This window comes from Rosa chinensis, chromosome 6, assembly GCF_002994745.2.
Source record: "Rosa chinensis cultivar Old Blush chromosome 6, RchiOBHm-V2, whole genome shotgun sequence".
Taxonomy (NCBI): Eukaryota; Viridiplantae; Streptophyta; class Magnoliopsida; order Rosales; family Rosaceae; genus Rosa; species Rosa chinensis.
Genome location: NC_037093.1, coordinates 8529993 through 8550241, shown reverse-complemented (window position 1 = coordinate 8550241; position 20249 = coordinate 8529993). Strand labels below are relative to the sequence as shown.

The window sequence follows — 20249 nt, the reverse complement described above, 5'->3', positions numbered from 1 at the left end:
TTTTTTTAAATAATCTTTTTTCTTTTCCTTCATTTATGTATGCATGCATGCATGTATGTATGTATGTATGTATGTATGTATATATATATATATATATATATACTTTTTAATATTTTTTTGTTTATCTTTTCTTCTTCCAGCTATTCTTTTTCCAGCTCTCTCTCTCTTCTTCAACCTCGCCATAGTATTGTCCTCTTTCAATTTTCGTTTCCAACATATTGAAATTCCAAACTGAGCAACAAACAAACTAAAACACTTCCTCCAGACATTTTGTTTTTTTGGATCAAAAGAGGTCAGCCCATTATATAGATTCAGCATGCAGTACAAAAATGAAACACGCCTATGGGGTCGACAGAAAGAATCATTCCTCAGAGCACCCTAAGACTCCTATTTTAAACAAGAACAAGAACCCAACATACTCCCAGTACACCCACCTTTTAGAAAGTTCACGCACCATTATTTCAAACAAAAACCTAGGAACTCCGAAGCAGGAATAAAAAACCTCAGAGCTACTGGTCTTTGCGATCAAAGATCAAAATCAAATAACATAAGGAGTAGAGAATGATATAACACCCTCCACTCCATCTTCATTCATTAGAACCGCCGGAAATAATAAGCTCCAGTCTACCTTAGCCCAATTGGTAGTCCACATGGAGCCCAACATCCAAAGTCCAGCCCAAAAGACCCAAATATGGGCAAAAGTCCAATCCAGAGAAGCCCTAGCAACCCTTAAGGCCCAAACACTGAGCTGAGGAGGAGAGCATGAAGCCCAAGTTGTTGAAACAGATATGGACACCCCACAGCCTCCTCAAAGAGCTTTCAGGCCTCCAGTCTCTGCCACCACAAGCTAGCACCGTCGCAAGGCCATCACTATCATGTGCCTGAGCCACCGTCCAGGATTACCACCGCAAGTTGCCCCACATTCGTCGGCAAACTAGCCACCGTTGATCTCGCATCCACCGCCACCGACGTTGACAATGCAAGTTCCAACCATCAGACGCTCACCAAATGTGCCTCTCACCAGCTTCCTAGCAGGAGCCAACATCAGATCCCAAACTGGATCTGTCAAAACTCCACCATTACCGCTACCAGCAAACAGAAGAAGAAGGAAAAAAAGGAAAAGACTACCGCCAGCACACCCCAAGTCGACGCAAAATGCACCGAAGAAGGACACTATTGCGAGGCCATTTGTGGCATCAGCCATAGGTTTGGGAATTTTGTCGGAGACGAGAGGTCTATGAGGAAACCGTAGGAGAGCAGCTAGGTTAGAAAACTACCCAAAAGATGATCACTTCCTCCAGACATAGCAACAAAGAAACTAAAACTCAAAATTGACAAAACAAATAAGCAATTAGTCACCAAACTCCAAACCTGGCCTTTCTCGGCAACAACAGAAACTAGATACAGGGCAATTGCAAGATGCTACCATTTAATTACAAATTAAAAAGCCTAATTCAATTACCAATTTAAACAACAATACCATTTACCATCATAAAACCCGGATCAGGCAACCACGGTCTAGAATCATGAGGAGCGGGATTCTGGCAACCACGGTCGGACAAAACAGTGCGTTCAACAAGAGATTGGGCATGTTCAATGAACCTAGAATGATTGGATTACCATTCCTTCTTGTTCGATTCAATGAATTAGAAATTGATTCAATTTTTAAAATTAAAGAATGGAGAAGATGAAGAACTGTGGCAGTATCATAGTCCCAACCTGTAATAACCCTAAGCCCACCAGCTGACATTCGTCGTCTCCTCCCCAGATCGGATCATCTTCTCTTTCAACCTCGATTTTGGGTTCAATTCGAAGCTCCAAACAGCTGCTCCACCTTCGAGGTTGTGAAGAAGCCACAGATGATGATCGCCTGACCCAAAACTGTCCCAAGGATTGAATTGCAGAAAAGTGGTAGTGATTTGGGTTAGGATAAAGGAATTGAGAAGAATTTGGGTCAGTTGAGGAAGGTGAAAAAGTTAATTAAGGGAAGTGATTCTTCTAGCAATGCAATTCAATTTGAGGGAGGTGAAATCGGAATCCAATAGATGGAGAGATAAACAGGAGGAAAAAAAAAACTCTTCAAGAATAAATAATTAATTAATTTAAAAAAGTGTGGGTAGAGTGGACATTTTATAGCAAAAAAGACTGCACGTCAGCGATTTAACGAAATTTTTGGACAGAGAGTAACGCAATGGACCTATTGGTCCAAAATTGAGAGTACAAGGAGTAAACGTGTGAAATTAGAAGGATATGGACTGAAGTGTTTTTTGGATAAAAGTTTAAGAGTAAACAATATTTAACCATATTTTATATGATTTTTTTATTATTATTCTTGGTCATATTTTTACTTTTAAGTAGTTTTTTTGAATAAACATCATCATATAGATTTTCATTGATAAAGGTAGGCTAGAATGACAATTACATATCATTCCACTGCCATCTATAGACAGATAAGAAGTTGTGGTGAAGCCACAGTGGTACATAGGATAGATCCACTCATTAGACATGTCTTCCTCATTTATTCAAGTAAGCCTATTCAACAATGAGCAAGTTTTGCATAGTTATAGGCTAACATACAAACTAAATTAAAATCCCTTTTCCATTGGGGAAGGAACTCTTAACCAACTCACTAGAGCTTTTGGACCCAAAAGTCAAATCCCAGAAACCAACCAGGCTCCAGCCCCAATAGGCCTATTCAGCATCAAGCCTAGTTGGACTGCCGGAAGCCCCCAAGACGACGGCACCGCCATATGAGGTACCAACTTCGGAGCCCTTCTTGTTGTAGAACTCCATCCAAGCCGAGTTCTTGTACAAAGACGAGATGGAGCCGCCTGGCCAGGAGATAAGAACACAATGATCCGGATAGAATGAGAGCAAAGCAAGCAGTCGCGTCGCCTCCTCCAACGAACTCATCCAGAATTCGGCATGGGTTTCAATTCACAATGATTTGAGCACCCAGGTCACCCAAACATAGCCAGAGACCACCAACAGTTTTTGCAACTCAGGCCAAGAGGACCTGCCCAACAAAGTCACCGACGCCTACAATATCTCGCAAACACCGCGAGTATCGCTGCAACTCTAACTGCGTCGGAGCACCTATGAATAGGAGGCTGTCCCGCTGGTGGCTTGCACGAGACTGATGGCCTCAGTGACGGGATGAGAGAGAGATCAAGACTCGACCTCCATCTCATAATAAGGTTCCTTGTGGACCTTCTTGCAGCAACCATAGAGAGAGATTGAACGAAGATGTCCTGGTATTGAAGAGTGGCCAAAGCTGCCACTATAGAACTGATCGCTATCACAAGGTGGGAAAGCTAGGCTGCTAGGGTTACCGCAAAGGAGATTGTGGCTAAAGAGAGGAAAAGGTTTCTCATTAGCATCTTTGTTTACTTTAAGTAGTAATATTTGAAGAAGAAAATAAAATTGTATTCAAGTTTCATTTGGAGACCTCATTTCAATTGTTCGCCTCAGGTCTTCCAAAAGTCAGAGCCAACCCTGCAACTTACACATCTGTGTAAAACTTTTTGAGCTCACATCGTCACATGTTCGAATGTTGGGCTTAAATGTTATGATGCTTAATGTTGTGAGTATATAAGGACCAAGTAAGAGCATGGGGTCGAACCCAAGTTAGTCGAAGTTCTAACTCATTACTCGGCTTTTGCATAAGCACAAATAGAACCCTAGCTATATGGCTATATCGATCTGGCTAGCATAATCTCATCGAAAAGCCAATGAATTGTAATTGAAAAAAAAATAAAAACCAAAAAGGCTATAAAGAGATAGAATTAGCGCAGTTAAGATATCTAAAGTATTAAAAATTTCTCACAAAAAATTGCATGCATTCCCAATTGATGGATTTTTTAACGTTAAGGCTTACGTAATTGTCCAATTGACTTTGTAATAACAAAGATAACAGTGTACCGTTAATGACTTTAAAACTGTTTAGAAACGTTAGTATTTGTTAGGTTTGACAACCTGATGCATGCATCGACAAAACCTTACAAACTAATCTAAAATCTGAACTTTTCAACCGGTTAACTTTCTATTAGCATAGAAATGATCGACCGTCTTAGGAATTAGCTTTCTTCGGAATCCATCTTCCTCATGTGGAATTTGGCTTTTGGCTTTTTGGTGGGCATTATATACATGGTGACATATTTTCAGTTGAAACCAAGAAAAGGATCAAAGATTGCATCTCTCTAAGATCAGATTCCAGCCAAAACAAGGGTCAGATAAGTGTGCCGCGGCAAGCAGTTATCCGAAGTTTTATAGTAGTTAAAACGATTAGTGTAATAAACTAGGTTGCTGTTAACCTCCCCTAGTTGTACTGGAATTGATGGGTGTTTTGGATCGGTCTATCTATATCTGATCAAAAGCTTTGTTTCTGCCAAAACAGCTTAATTGGTCCGTACGATTTCCGGTGGCACAAAAGACAGAACTCGGATAACATTACAGCACATTTATGACAAAGGATCTTCATTGGCAATGGATTTGCCGTCACTACAATTCACCATTTTTTTTTCCTTTTCTGTTGGAACCTTGAAGAAAATTACACTTTGCCTTCAATCCGGTGGTATATAGTAAGAATATGTGATTCATGAGCTGTAAACTCGTATGTCTGAAGTTCAGAACCCTCAAATACATGCGCTAAAGCTAGGGTTTCACCTAGCTTCTACAATAGTTTGGTCCTTTACCCTAGACTTGTGGTGGTGGAGACGGAACGTTTCATAACAATGATAACATCATTGAATCTACGTCCTACATGCTCTCTTAGCTTACGAATAGTGAAATATTTCATAAAAAATCTCTTTTGCTCCATGTCCTTGAAGAAAATGCATGAAATACGACTCATTATACGAGCAATCCTCCATCATTGAAACACGGGCATTATGGACGTCGCTCGAGCTCCGTCATTGCCCTAGGGTTTTTACCCGCCTGTTGCGGGACTGAACCTTAGAAGCTGACGACAACCATGCACCACTTGGGTCTGTGTTCCCGAACGCACCCGTGTGAACGGTGAGAGTTTTCCTTCACCACAGATAGTATAGAGAGGAATACACGATATGCAGCATTGTTATCAGCATTTAATCAATGACATTATCCGTTGAGATATGATTTGACACATGGTATATGTGACAATGTCGCACAAAATACGTACGTGTTTGATAAATTGTTGTTTGACATGTGATTAGTACTATTATATTTTAATTTGTATCTCATCCACCACAAGTCCAGCCCTGATGGGTGGCGCCTGAGGCAACCACCTCAGGCCATTGACTTTCGGTGGTCTCAAAAGAAGAAGAAAAATAAATTATATATATATATATATAATTTATTTATTTATTTTGTACACACAAATTTATGTTTGGTTTAGCGGTGTTGCGGTCCTGCTACTTGACGCACTCTTTTTCTGTCAAACAACGTTTTATCCTTGACGTTGCACTTTATTTCAATTTTTCACCTTTTCTGTTTATTTATTTATTTTATTTTATTTTTATTTTTATAAATCTACCTCTCTCGTTCACAAAAGAAAAACAAAAAACAGTGAATATAACACGAACCGGAATTAAATTACAACCCTATATACACTACTTACTAAAGAAAAATGATTAAACAGATGTGAATCCACATTTTAATTCTTCACTTCAAGCCTCTATATATAATCTCATGACAGAGCTTGATTCACTGCTTATTTAGGATTTAAGGTTCAATAGTTTGGTTTGCTGAAATGTTGGAAAGCTTAACTCTGAATTAATCTACACTCTACTGATTTTAAACTAAACTAACAATTTATATTACCTACGTCAATCACATGTCAAAAAATAGTTACGGGTGTATCAGTAGTCTTTGATTCAAGGATATTGTTATTTTACAAATCCTTTTTTGTCTTCGTTATTAAAATTTTCCATCGATCATAACCTGAGTGTAATGAATTCTTCTAAACAATAAGAGGGGTTATAACCATTTATATAAAAAAGACAAACGAATACTATGTAAATGGACATTTAAATCGTGTTGAGAACAATTATACAAGTTTGCTGGTGAAAATAACCAGGAGGTAAGCCTAACCTTCATTTGAAAGGGAATAGTGCATTTTCTAGCTTCCATAGAGAAGTCGCTAATTGTTTTGTGTAAGTAATTGGGGATGATAAGGAAAACGAAAGCAATATGTAAATTATCTTGGCCATTGTCCTTCCCAAACTATATATGTCCTTCAAACTCATGAAAGGACACATTTCCAACTTTATTGGTGCATGGAGTAGTTGCAAAAATAAGTTTATCCTGAAAATTTCCTTAACTAGTTAGTTAATTTAATTAATTAATCTTCTTAATTACACACAAACATATATATATATATATATATATATATATATATTATTCCATGAGGTAGCATATGCATATGGTTTGTCGTTATATGTACGGCCAAGTGGTGTCCCATCCTTTTGCTTATAAATATAACCTAATATTACTACTAGAGTGGCCTTACATTGGGAGATGCATGAAGCCAAATTAAAGTGAGCTGTGAAAAGTAAAATGTATATTGGAATCCCATTCTCCACAAACTTTGATGATCAGTTTGTTGGCTTTTATGTGGGAGATTATGATATAATTAACGTGGTCTTAGCTAGCTAATAGGATAAAGATGCCACGTAGCCGAGTCGCGACTATAACTTCAATGTCTTTTACTTTGTCCCCATCGTCATCTTTATCAATTATTAGTCCCATACCTGATACCTAGCTTTCCCACTGAATTTCCTTGATGTCCTAGCTACAAGTATGAGGTTATATTATGCTTGTAAACCTCATAATAAGATGTGAATCATGTAATTTCTGAGTAATTATCGTATAGAGTTCCTAGCTAGTGAACATAATTAGAGTTTAGTTCTCAAATTTTGGACCGGCATTAAATACGCTAATTTTAGCAACTCTATATTATAACCTAATTAATTATAAATATTTAATAATTTAAAGATGTTATAACAATTTATCAAGTAAATTGAACATTATCGCATTTTGTTATTTATCCGATTGGTAAAATAAATAGGTTTTTTGTAATTTAAACCATTGACACAATAAATCATACCTTTTGTTATGAAAGAAAAAGAAAGTTGGAGATTCTTCTACCATTTGTGTAAAACAATAAAGAATGGTTTTCCAAAGAGAATGGATCCACATTTATACTCAACTTAATTGGAGGGTTAGATTCAATCCAGCTAGACCCCCACTGCTTTATTGTTGTGAACAAATTAACAGATTTTTAATAAATTACTTGCACTAGACTCTTTTTGGAATTTGTTGAGGCACTCTACTCCAACCGCAAGAAAAAGTAAGAACACCAAAAACATAAACTTGGTCTATCTAGCTTTACATGGAAGAGTCCTTCGAGTAGTACAAGATAGCTACAAGGTTGTACAAGCAGGAATTAAAGAAATAGAAAGAAACAGAACGATAATCTGATAATAGATTGTAGATAATATCCATGGAGAGGTATATATCCGACGGTGGAGGAATTAATGAACTGGGAATTCACAACTGTTGCGCGGGGACACGCAGCCGTCCGTACGTGATCACCAAGTTCCTTGGAACACAACCCCAGGGCTGTCAATGGGTAGTGTCGGGTTCGGTTCGTGTCAGGTCAAGCTATTTGTCGTGTCGCAAGATCTAAACCCAAATTCAAACCCAACCCATTTAATAATCGTGTCAAAAATTTAAATCAAAACCCAACCTATTTATTAAACGGGTTACCCGTTTCCAACCCGCTTAACCCATTTAACAAATATGTTGTGTCGTGTTAGACAAAATGACCCATTTAAGTAACAATGCGACCCATTTAACTAAAAAAATACATAAATTGATTAAATTCACTAAAAACTCCACAAGAAGAAGGATATAAATAATTATATATATTCATAAATAATTAAATCCAATACTTATAAAGCAAAATATTTCAAATTGTCTAATCCTATGATCAAATACTCCTAACATCCAAACTTTCAAGAAGAAGTATAGCATAATCGGGTTATATGGGTTCACTTCGTGTTGGCGGGTTGACCCGTAGCCGACCCATTTATTAAATGGGTCACGGCGGGTTGACCCACGGTTGACCCGCTTTATTTCGTGCGGGTTTCGAGTCGTGTTATCGGGTCGTGTCGGAATTGACAGCCCTAGCCCCAATGCAAACAACCTGAGGGATCAACACAGTCAACACCATGCACTCAACCACCCTATCTGATCGAGGTAACTTAACCATAATTAACCCTAGCAAGTAACCAGGGCTATATATGTTACGATTATTTGATAAGTTCCAGATCTCATACGTTTCTAACAAGACACTATTATTGTCTAAGAAAAAAAAATAAAGAACAATTCTTAGGTTCACCCCTTGGGTGAATAAGCATATTCATCATCTCTTGCAATTAACACATAATAACTTTGTAATTTTCTATTCCAACCATTCGTGTTGTATAACCTAATACAAAGATTAGCTTTGTAAAAAACCAATCAAATTGAACACCTTTTAGTTGTTTATTTCTATGAAATACATGGACGGTTCATCATAATAGTAGTAAGTGTTGTTAGAACCATTCATTTATTTGATTCAATTAGATAATTAAATTATTTCTAATTCGATTGATTTTTTTACAGAGATGATCTTTAAAGGCTAATTTAAGATATGGACCGTTGGATTATAAATTTATTTAGTAAAAGTATGTTAATCAACAATGGGGGTGAATATGCTCGTTCATCCTAAGGGTGAATCTAAGAATTGTCCAAAAATAAATTTCGTGCTCCTTTACTGAATCACCGTGTCTTTTGTTTACTAAAATATAACAACATCTGATATAACTAGTCATATTGTGCGTCAGCTAACTAGTCATATTGTGCGTCAGCTACCGAGGACTGATTATAATAAGGGTGCCGCTATTGCCACCCTACAGTCTGCTTAGTACACCCTACATTATTTTGTTCAAATTCCATTTTATCCCTGTTCATAATTAATCAAGAAAATAATAGAGAAAAACCATAAAATTTAGGGATCAACTTTGCATGCAGATTTATGAACAAGTTTTCTAGAACATCAAAATCTAGATCAATTGAAGAGAATCACAACATGGGATTTTTGGTCATTCTTGAAATTGTAGTACTCCTCTAATTATAAACTTTTCTTAATTAAATTCTTCTTAATTGCGTTATTCTTTAAGTAATCCTAAATTGATTGAATTTCATGTATAAGAATTCCAACAGTTTGACAAACATTGCCAAATCGGCAATACTATGCAACATATTTTGATGTAAGATTGTTTTACTTTGTTTACTTAATATTCCATTCCACCTATGGTACCATAAATATGCAATACTGGAGGATTTTCATGCATGTATGTGATTTTCAATGGGGGTTGGTTTTTCAATTTCTATTATTGTATTATCTTTTCTTAGTTATATTATTCCCAATTATAAATAAGGGTAGAGTAGGAAATTTCTGAGATAAAATTATAATGTAGGGTGGGGTGAGTAGACAAAGAGTGTCAATAGCCACATCTTTATAATAATTGATGTAATAAGTGGATATGTATAGTCTCATGATCCATATTATATATAAATGATGTAATATTATATATATCGAAAGTATGCTTATTTCAACGGTACGTACTACTAACATATATAGTGTATGACAAATTTTTTTTTTTTAAAGTGTGTATGACAAATTATTATTAGGAAATTGTGGTGGGTGAATAACTTTTATCGGCGAGTGCACTATCTCTATATATACATACAGTTAAGCTCCTAACTCACCACGCAAAGACACTTTCCTCCCACATCATCTCAATTATCAAAAACGAGGGCTCATCATTATTAAGCTACACTGTCGCCGTCCGTTGATCGGAATATACAATTCTGATAATAATAAATTAATAATTATTATTGATGCTGCGAAGATGAGCTGCAATGGATGCCGAGTTTTGCGAAAGGGTTGCAGCGAGAATTGCATGCTACGTCAATGCATAGAGTGGATGGAAGACCCTCAAGCTCAAGCTCACGCCACCGTTTTCGTCGCCAAGTTTTTCGGCCGCGCCGGCCTCCTCTCCTTCATCAACGCTGTCTCCGAAAGCCAAAGACCAGGTATTTCAACATGATATATAATCCAACTCCATCAGTTTACAAGTTACATATAAAAAACATAGATGATGATGTTTGTTGTTGTTGTTTTTAGCTTTGTTTCAGTCTTTGTTGTTTGAGGCGGTAGGGAGGACTATAAATCCGGTGAACGGAGCGACGGGACTTCTTTTGGCTGGGAACTGGAAGGTCTGCCAGGCTGCGGTGGAGAAGGTGCTGAGCGGCGGCGCGTTGGAGCCACTTCCCGAGTACAGTTGTCGTGGCATTCATCACGTTCGACAACAACGGCGGGATGAGCGCTATTCCTCCAAGTACTCGACCAAAAAGAGGCCGGCTCCATTGGCTTTCGACGATGATGAACGGCCTGATCTTGATCTTAGCTTGAAGGCATCGTCGGAGTTGCATAGAGATGATCACGATAGAGCGGCGACGCCGTCGTCTGTGGAAGGCTCAGAAACGACGATGTTGTCAAGAAGTGGTTCGTCGTCGGCAGATTGTACTACTAATGATTCAGAGGGAACAAGGCTTCTAAGACTATTCGTTTGAGGCGTCTGGGAATAAATCTTTTATATGTGATCGATGTTCTTCGATTTTTACTAATTGATCTTCTTTAATTTTGTTAGTAAATAATAAGATACAAATGTGGTTGGGGAATGAATATAACCCCAGCTGATTTTAAAGACTTTGCAACCTCTTGTGCATGGTTGTTTTTTGACCTTTTATCGTGGGGATTCGATCTAATGAACACTATTTTATTTTAGAGATTTGATATGGCCTTTTGCATAATATGCATACAATTATTTGATGGCCTTTTGCATATACAATAATTTGATGAGATTTGGCAAGTTATATATGCTTAATTAATTTCTAGGATATCTTTCTATTATAAAAAAGAAGAAGATGAGAAGTTTTCAATGGGGTAAGGCTAAGAACATATAATGTAGAGCTCTTTCATCGTTTATCGAAATTTGATTGAGGTAGTTGCCTATGTTCACTTCCATAAATATCTCGGACATAAATTAAGATTGAAATATTAATTCAAATGCCTATATGATCAAAACTAATAATGACGCTAATAAAGTGACATAACATATAAGATTACGAGATCGATCCCACAAATATGTTACAATTAGTTTTTTTTTTTTTTTTTTTAATGTGAAAAATCCATGGCTCCACTAAGTGTTCCCCTACTAGTTGTGCAGGACATGTCAGCACACTCCAAGAATCGACCACGTTTTCGGTCGCCCAAAATCCAGACCAATTTCCTCCAAATTAGGTAAGCCTAGAGGTCAACACTGCATGCTCAATGCTTTGTTGCTTTGGTTGAACTTGAACATGCATTTAGAGATCGATCACTTGGGTCCATTTAGATTCTAATTTCTGTAAAGCTTTCAACTTTGCTAGTTGATATTTATTTGGTCAGTCGCCGCATCACTAAAAGATGGATGAGACATCAAATATGGACTCCAGCTCCATCTTCAATATACTCCAACCCTTGCGGTACATGTTAGGTTTTATTTTTTATTTTTGCCAAAAAAAAAAGGGTCACTTTTCTCCACATAATGCCAATAAGATTTAAGCATATAAGATCTACGATTGCGATAACCGTTGTTCTAAATAATCAACAAAGTACAAACCACAGCTCATCAAATAGATATCTTTTTCTTAATTGTATAGAAAAATTTCACCGGCAACATTGGAGAAGCCAAATGGGATAGGGTTGACCTTCCTCTGCAGTCCAACAACGGCAGAAACCTAATAAAGTTGATTGTTGAAGAATGAAGACACAAATTTCAATCCTAAATAAGAAACTCAGAAGTGATTGGATTGGATTAGGTTTGTTCTCCTTCCGGAGCATGTTAGTGGTGGCCCTCCTATCCGCATGTGCCGGAACCCTAACGTGCTCTGTTGTCGTTGACCTAACCAGTCAAACTGAGTCAAACCCTTCAAATTGTTCTTACCCTTCTAATTCTTTGTCAGTGATTGTCGACCCTTAGATTTGATAATAAAAATCGTTGACTTGATTGGTCAATGTTGTTGGATGTCCAGGCACCGTTAATTTGATGGAGATTTCTATACTGTCATTGTGAAAACAACTCCATTATCATTTCATGGACGACTGACTCTAGCATTCTGTTTTTTTCCAAACCATATTGAACCTCCATTTCAACACTATGACCCATCTCCAATCTCAATCCTTGTGAACTAAGATGTGATGCAAGGATCTTATATAAGCCGTATTTCTAGATCATATACTGCTCAATCAGAAAAAAAAAAAAAAAAAAAAAAAGCACAATATGTTTCAGACTACTATTACTTTCAAGAGTATGGCATTGTTAAAATTATGATGTATAATCAAACACAAGGAAGAGGCAAGTGCATATGATCAATTGAAGAACTTTACCACAAACTACTTACTTAACAGAGACCAGGAGACATTACATATATATACATATACATTTCCATTTTCGAAGAGTGCTTGTATACAGCTAACTAGTAAAGAGGTAAAAGCCCCTTTTTCTGTATTCTTCAGATACAAAACATACATGAGATACATGACAGAGAAGACCACAACAGGTTCCAAAAATGCCAAACTCAGAAGCCAAAACTAGCTATTTCATCCATCCATATTACCTCTGCTGCCTCCGCGTGGTGGAAAAAGAAACTTTCCGTGTAATGTTAGCATTAGGAGTGAGTAGTCAAATAAACATCAGTTCTACACACGTTTAGTCAGGCTGTGGGTAATGGTAGACGTTTTAGTTGTATTATATGTGTTCTCAAGCTACAGTCCTTGACCTGTTATGATGTATAAGGAAGAATATGAATAAACATGGAACAAATGCAAGTTCAGAGACGAAAAATGAAAATGATTAAGATTGATAACCAGACTTACTTGCATGGCTGATAACGTTGACAAAAAATCTTTGCATTGTTCAAGCACAAGACGTTCTGTTGTAGTCACCTTCACAAGTTCAGATACCAAGGAATTCATTTCTTCCACCTGTAAATGACAATTCCTGTCAGATATTTTCCTAAACAGCTTTCTTTAGCTGCATAGTATAAGCTTATCTATAAAGATTAACATGCACGAATACATAACATGCGTAGAAAGCTAGGTGTTATCATATTAGTGTTTTAACCAGAATCAAGGTGTCATAATGTCGTTAAGATTCTTCATTGCAGATTTAAGGAACCTTCTCAGGTCCACAAAATGCCAGTTGATGTCAATTCATACACAAGACATATTTTCTTTCATTTTCTCTCACATTGACACATCAAGTTATTGCTTTTCTTCATATCAGAATAAGAATATTCAAAAGTTTTTTACTTTTTGGTCATCCTAGGGAACATATTTAGAATTATCCAATGTACATGATAAGTGGTGGACTATGCAGGAACTTAAGAATGTGGGTCTCGCTGGCTGTTATCATGATCAGGACTGCTGCTCTATCCAGTTGGGTTGGATGAGGTAAGTGACTGTTGCTTAGGTAGTTGGGTCAATCAGCTGGTACTTTAAAAATTACATAAATGAACTAGGTGTGGGATTGGAAAAGAAACTTTTGAATTGGCTTCATCTAGCCTGGGAAGAAATAAATATATTATATATACTAAACCATCAAATTTTTGGTGATCGTTCTACCCAATTCAAAAGTTTCTTTTCCAATCCAGCACCTAGTTCATTCTGATCTTCCCTTCATTTATATGCTAGCTTGGTACTACATGAACTTACAGAAAATCAGAATGTAGTTGAACTATTCTTGTAAAAGAGACGATATTAATTATATCAACTAGAAAATCAGAAAAAGAGTCACGACAAAAAGGAATAGATTACCTTTGATGAAAGCGAGCATATCGAGGATGCCATTGCCTGCATCACATCAGCTGCTGAGCCCACAGAATCTTTCAGCTTTTGAAAGTCAACCTAACATAAAGTAAAAAATGCTAAAGTGTTTGGATAATAATGGCTCCCAGGTTCAAGCCTTAGGTACTACGCCCTGTATATAATTTAGCATAAAAAGAAACTACATACTATTGCTTTTCCAACGACTGGAAGACGAAGGGTACTGGCTTGCAAAGCTTCATTCGCTCCTAGCAAAGAACTAGAGTGATCTCTGTCCAGAAGAGCCCATTCTTCCAAATAAGTAATCTACAATCACCAAGTGCAACAACATTGATAATATGAAGAAAATGACATATATATATATATATATATATATATATATATATATAAGACAAAAAAAAAAGACAAAAGACAAAACAAAACCAGCAGTACACTTTCAATAAAGAGGAAGCTGTATGCGCTTAAACATCAAGTAAAACTTGAAAAATCATAATGCAATCATAGCCATCAAAGTCTGCAAGGATAACTCTCTTTTGTTATTATTATTATTTTTTTTTTGTATTTTTGTATTTTTTTTTTTTTAAATAAGACTGAGCAAGGTAAAAGTCTAATTCAGGTAGACAAAGAAACAGATTCCATTGCATGATTAGAGATACAATCTCGGAAAGACAAGATTATTATTATTATTATTTTGCTGAAGGACATTAACTACTATGCAGGCAGACACAGACACTCTCTCTCTGACACACATATACAGGGACCATAGCTCCACTATCCACACATGAAATCACTCTCTAGTACAACCTTGAGGACCTATAGATGCTGCACTAAACCATATCAGTGGCAATAGATAAATGATTCGTGTTCCATTTTCTACATTCGACAAAACGGATTTGAGATTGACATTTTTTTTTAGAAGAATATTGACATTTTTAACTCTGTACTTCAACAAGTCACAAGCTCTAGAGTCTAGAGTGTATAAGCATTTATTGGTAGCACTCAACTGACGTTACCAAGAGTAGAATTGTTAACATAGAAATGGCACTAATAAACGGTTTCCCTGAACTGCAATCATGCAGGAGATGAGACTTTAATACAAAGATTAATAATTAGACTAAGCAACTAAGTCATCCATCTTTTCGGTCAAGGCTTGCCAAAGAAGAAGAAGAAAGAGAAATTTCCTAGGGTCTTAACAGGAAAAGGACTCAACAAATGTTAAATCTAATAATGAATCAAGCTTCATCTACCTTTCTAATTACGTATTCTTAGTGGAAAAGACATAGGTTACATGCCTCCCTAAAGACGATGGAAAACAGCATGGTAGATTGCTTCAATAAGAAATTTTTCCGCTTCTGATATAGTATATCCCAAACACCTCTCTTTGTAACTACAAGCCAAGCTCCCATTAGATAAGAGACATAATTGAAAGTAGTGTTGTTGTCCCTAAGCTAGACAAAAGTAAAGTTCCCCCACAATCATAAGATAAAACTTCTAGTATCATCACTACCATTAGCCATCAATATCAATATTCAAATGAACAACAATTGCAGTCCTCTGCACATTACGAGAAACTAGCACGACTTAAATTGCAATTATGTTTTTGTCTGAGATTAATGTTTTCTTTCATCAGTTCCAACTTGTTCTGGTTGGAGAGATTTCCATAAGGAATTAAAAAAATTCTTTTGCTTCTCTTTTCAATTTGAGATGAATAAACTTATGATTTGATGAAAAAATGAAGTGAGGAAAAACATAAAGTAAAATTTGAAACAAATCGGCATTTACATCAACAGTAGATCCCATTCTCATTGTAGGGGACATATAAGGAGTAGTTTATGTTCATCAAAGTAATGCGATCATACTATGAGGAATTTTGATTCCAGCTAAACTAATGGAAGCTAACACAAACACACTAATTCCTTATAGGCACCAAGGTAGCTCTAATATACAGCCATTTGATGTAATAGGACAAAGGAGGTCAAGGTGGCCAGAACATTCTTCCAACATATTTCCTTTTGTTGAATGTGGAAGACCAAATATAGAACACAGAAAGCATTTAACTTGTACTAATATTATGATCTGACTTACTATGGATATCAAGGTAATACTATCAACACAATATCTTGAGTAATTTTCAGAAAACAAGCTCCTCAGTATTCCACATAGCTTAACAAAAGAAAGACCAAGTACACAAATCCAGGGGGTGCAGAGGTAGCAACAGGACATTATCAGTTTTTTACTTCTTTGAATACATAGTTCAAAGTTCTAATAAGGAAGTCATGGAAGTAGAAGATATGATTTTGATTCCCAAAATGAAATAAAAATCCTAAAAATAGATAGGGAACTGGGTTGATGAGAGCAGTAAATGTTATCAATTTCGTCTCTCATACTCAGAGCCCTAAACTTGTACGTAGCAAACCACAAGCCCACATCAGGAAAAGTTTTGAAGGCCAACACGAAATTTAAACATGAATATTTTAGACAAATGAGCTAACTACATTAAAAGAAAAAATGGCAGGTGCTGCTATAACACTTTAGATTCCAGTCAATGATATGTAAATACATTTGGAGCAGAAAATCAAGCACTATGAATAGGGTAAAGCCATGAATCTTACTTGTCCTTTGAGGATAGAAGTTAGCTTCAACTTATGCCTCAACAAAAGTAACTTGATCCTTTTAAGTGTGACATTATGTCGTAGCTCTGAGATAGTTACCCATGCATTCCAAAGATTTTCCTGGAACCAAAGAAAGTAAAAATTCAGAAATGGCACTGTACATAAACTTAGAAATCCCAACCAGCTTAGCAACTAACTTATTTCATTGCATCTTACGCATTAGGCAGCCAGAGAGGCCAGAACAAACTAACTTGTTGTGACCCTATTGAGTATTGACAAACAGAAATTGTCAACAGAATCCTTTTTCATATGTGGATGAACAGATAAATAAACTTTAATCAATTTTTGATGTGAAAGAGCTTAAACAAACTGTACAAGTACTCTTTTGTGGTTCAAATGAAAGCATGAATTTGATTACTATGTACCATAGAATCTTATGTACAACCAAATTTATACATGTCAAAAAGTTTGAACACGTTCAGAAAAGCACAGATTCATTTGTCGGGTGGAAAAGAAGAATTAATATACGTATGAGATAGATATTACCAAAATTTTATATTAATCATGGATTTTGTTGGGTAGGTTTCAATAATTATTTATAGCACATATTCCATGCACAATGGAGTGGTTATGTCTAATACTTTGACAGTTATAAGGTCAACTGCTTTTTCAAATGAGTGTACAGTCGATCCATTAAAATAGGTAGACAACTCATCAACTGCTACTTCAAATAAGTGTTTCCAGACAAAAAAAGGGATTTGAACTTCTGCTCCCGTCACTCTATTAAGTCTGGTCAATTCCACAATGAGCATTTACTAAAATGAAGACATCAAGTGAAAGGTTCTCTACAAAGTAAGAGTATTAACATTTTAACAAGAAAAGGCTTGTGGACAAGTATGAATGCTTCTGATTGTACATACCCAAGACATGAATTAAATCATATACTGACATCCATAATGAATTGGCTGATGAGTGTTTCATTTGATAAGTTTGTTAGGTCGTAGGAAGTGAAAAGACATCAATGCAGCCATAAACATGACAATATGGAATCTCCATCTTATGGAAAACCAGAAAGAGCAATCAAGTAATCTTCAAAGAGAACACCTCAAAAAGAACTCCCCCTTGGATGGATGGTTATCCCTCTTCATTGCATACCAAGTGAAAGCATTCCATAGGTTTTTTTATCTACCTTATAGGCAATTGGTAAACTCAATAATCACTATAAGCACTTTCACGAATTAAATTGTTGATTCGTTTCCTAATCTAACCATTCCATTGGTCTCAATGACACCAGCACACTAGTACTATAAAATAAAACTGATGACAGTACACACCTCATTCAAGAGTTCATGCCTGTATTACATCTGATGCCATTTGTATCAACTCTCAATGACACCAGCACACTAGTACTATAAAATAAAACTGATGACAGTACACACCTCATTCAAGAGTTCATGCCTGTATTACATCTGATGCCATTTGTATCAACCATTATGTTGCCTTCAGATTTTCCATATTCAGTTAAAACCAAACATTCCATATATAGAATCCAAAACCTCCACCTTAGATAGACATAATATAATGAGGAAGAACCAGTTGAAATATAGATCAACCAGGGGTAATAATATCTATGACTACACAGTACACAAACACCAAACATATATAGAAATGATCATGAAGCAATATAATACCACAACCATACCTCTGCATTCACTCTCTGCACCATGTATGTAGCATCTGCTCTTGCATTTACAAACCGCCACTGCAGATAACGGTTATACAGAAGCCTGAGCATGTGTGCATCAACAATGCGGTCTTCCCCCTTCTTCCCTCTCCGGGTATCAATAGAGAAACTAAGAAACGAAGGCGTACTAGCAGCATAACCACTACTCAATGGACCACTAAAACTATTCCTCACCCTTGAAGGACTAGCATTCCCCCTCGAAGGTGACAAAGACGAAGACGTCCACAGCTTCCCCGGGGAAGCCGGCCTAGTAGCTCCTCTAATGGGAGAAGCCACTGTCCTCGGAGACGACACAGGATTCTCCCCATTCAACTTTTTCGCCTGCATATACTTCCCCGCCGCCCCTGCTCTCGACACAGGACTAGTCGCCAAAGGTGAACCGGGATCCTGCAACCTCCGCAACCTGCTATTCGTCTCCTGCCAGAACCTTGCAGACACAGCAATGCCGCGAGGGGCGGCCACTCGTGCGGCCTTGGCAGAAGCCACATTGTTGGAGTCCTGAACACCCGAAGTGCTCCCCGAAGAAACACTGTCTGTATCGGAAGCAGTGAGATCAGACGGCACAGAAGACTCATTATTAGCATCTGGGTTGTGCTGAGCACCCCTCAAAACCTCAGCATTGCCCCCAAAATGCCCCAAATCCAAGCTCAACCTACCATCAAAAGACGATCTTGACCTCGATCCTCTACTCTCCTCAATCATAGACTGCTGCAACGCCCTAGCTACCACACCAGATCCAACCCCATTCACATTCACACTCTTCTTCTCCACACTACTACAGTCCATACTCCTACTCAAATTCAGGTTCGAATAACCCGAATTCGAATTCGGTTGCCGACTCCGGGCCGGCCACCGGTGCTGATCACCACCGCCGGAGGGCCTAGAATTCTCCACCTGATCTCCTTCTCTTCTCACCGGCGTCGACCTCCGCCGCTCCGGCGTGGCCTTCCTCGCCGGAGCAGCCCCTGCCGCCGCGGCCGCCGCCTTGGTCTTACTAATCGGCAGCGAGAACGCCTCGCCCTGAAACGAAACCGAGAGGCTCCGGGTGGAAGTGACGAGGAGTCTGGTGGCGGCGGAGACTTCGGAACCCGCATTGCTCAGCCGGTGCTCCGGTATGGTCCGGGCCGTACCGGGTCGCCTCCGGTCGGCCGATTGGGCCCGCTTCGGGCCCGAATTCGGCGCCGGAGACGAGTTCATCGACCGCGAGAGCAGCGGCGAAGGGCATCTCCTGGAAGACGCGGAGGAGGAGACTGTAGTAGAGGTAGAAGTCGTGGTTGAAGAAGAAGGAGAAGGAGTGGACATGTACTTGGAGGAGACCTGCCTGCCGCGGAGGACGACGCGTCGTTGAACGGCGGCGGCGGCGGAGGAGGCATTGTCTGAGGGAAGAAGCGGCGGCCGAGATTGGTTCTGGAGATGGGTCGGGTCGGAAATGGCAGCCACCATGGTAGGAAAAAGACCCGGCTCACATTGCCTCTCTAAAGATGGAAACTTTTGAGGCGGAAAGACGCGAATTCCGAGAACCCTTTTTCAGGAAATCGGAGAAATTGAGAGGTGGGTTTTGAAGAGGAGACGCAGCTGCATTTTGGGTGTTTGAGTTTCTGGGTTTTTGGGGGAGAGGAAGAGAGAGGAGTAGGTAGAGGAAGAGAGAGACAGAGAGAGGGGTGAGATTTGGGGAGTGTTGAGGGTGTTGAAGGTGGGCTTTTTCCGGGGATGAGAAACTTTGGAGGAACGTTAACGTTATGTTATGGGTGATTTAATTACGTTTTAGTTCTTAAACTCAACTTTCTTTTTTTTAAATTATAAATGTGTTAGTAGTTTAATACTGGTTTTTCCACATGTGACTTGGTTTATGGACAATACAAATTTAGTAAAGGGAAATGCCCTTCTTTTGTATGTTTTAGTACATGTATACTAGTATAGAGTGAAGTACTTGACA

At 38.0% G+C, this 20249-nt stretch overlaps 2 protein-coding genes across 3 annotated transcripts; one reads left to right on the top strand and one right to left on the bottom strand.

Annotated features, from left to right (window-relative positions):
- Window positions 1-9807: 9807 nt before the first annotated feature.
- LOC112173737 (LOB domain-containing protein 37) lies at window positions 9808-10880 on the top strand. The gene is made up of 2 exons (XM_024311418.2): window positions 9808-10122; window positions 10214-10880. Exons 1-2 carry the CDS (start codon window positions 9939-9941, stop codon window positions 10660-10662), a joined length of 633 nt encoding a protein of 210 aa, XP_024167186.1. The 5' UTR covers window positions 9808-9938; the 3' UTR covers window positions 10663-10880.
- A 1605-nt stretch (window positions 10881-12485) lies between these two features.
- On the bottom strand, window positions 12486-20049 carry LOC112173735 (QWRF motif-containing protein 2). Of its 2 annotated transcripts, XM_024311417.2 has the most exons (6): window positions 18272-20049; window positions 16570-16689; window positions 14147-14263; window positions 13949-14038; window positions 13010-13117; window positions 12486-12912 (listed from the first exon to the last, which is right to left on the bottom strand). In XM_024311417.2, exons 1-6 carry the CDS (start codon window positions 19754-19756, stop codon window positions 12847-12849), a joined length of 1986 nt encoding a protein of 661 aa, XP_024167185.1. In that variant the 5' UTR covers window positions 19757-20049; the 3' UTR covers window positions 12486-12846. The 2 variants fall into 2 exon arrangements, 1 of the variants encoding a protein (XP_024167185.1); XR_005802064.1 differs by lacking the exons at window positions 12486-12912; window positions 13010-13117 and having other exon boundaries at window positions 14147-14228.
- Window positions 20050-20249: the final 200 nt, after the last annotated feature.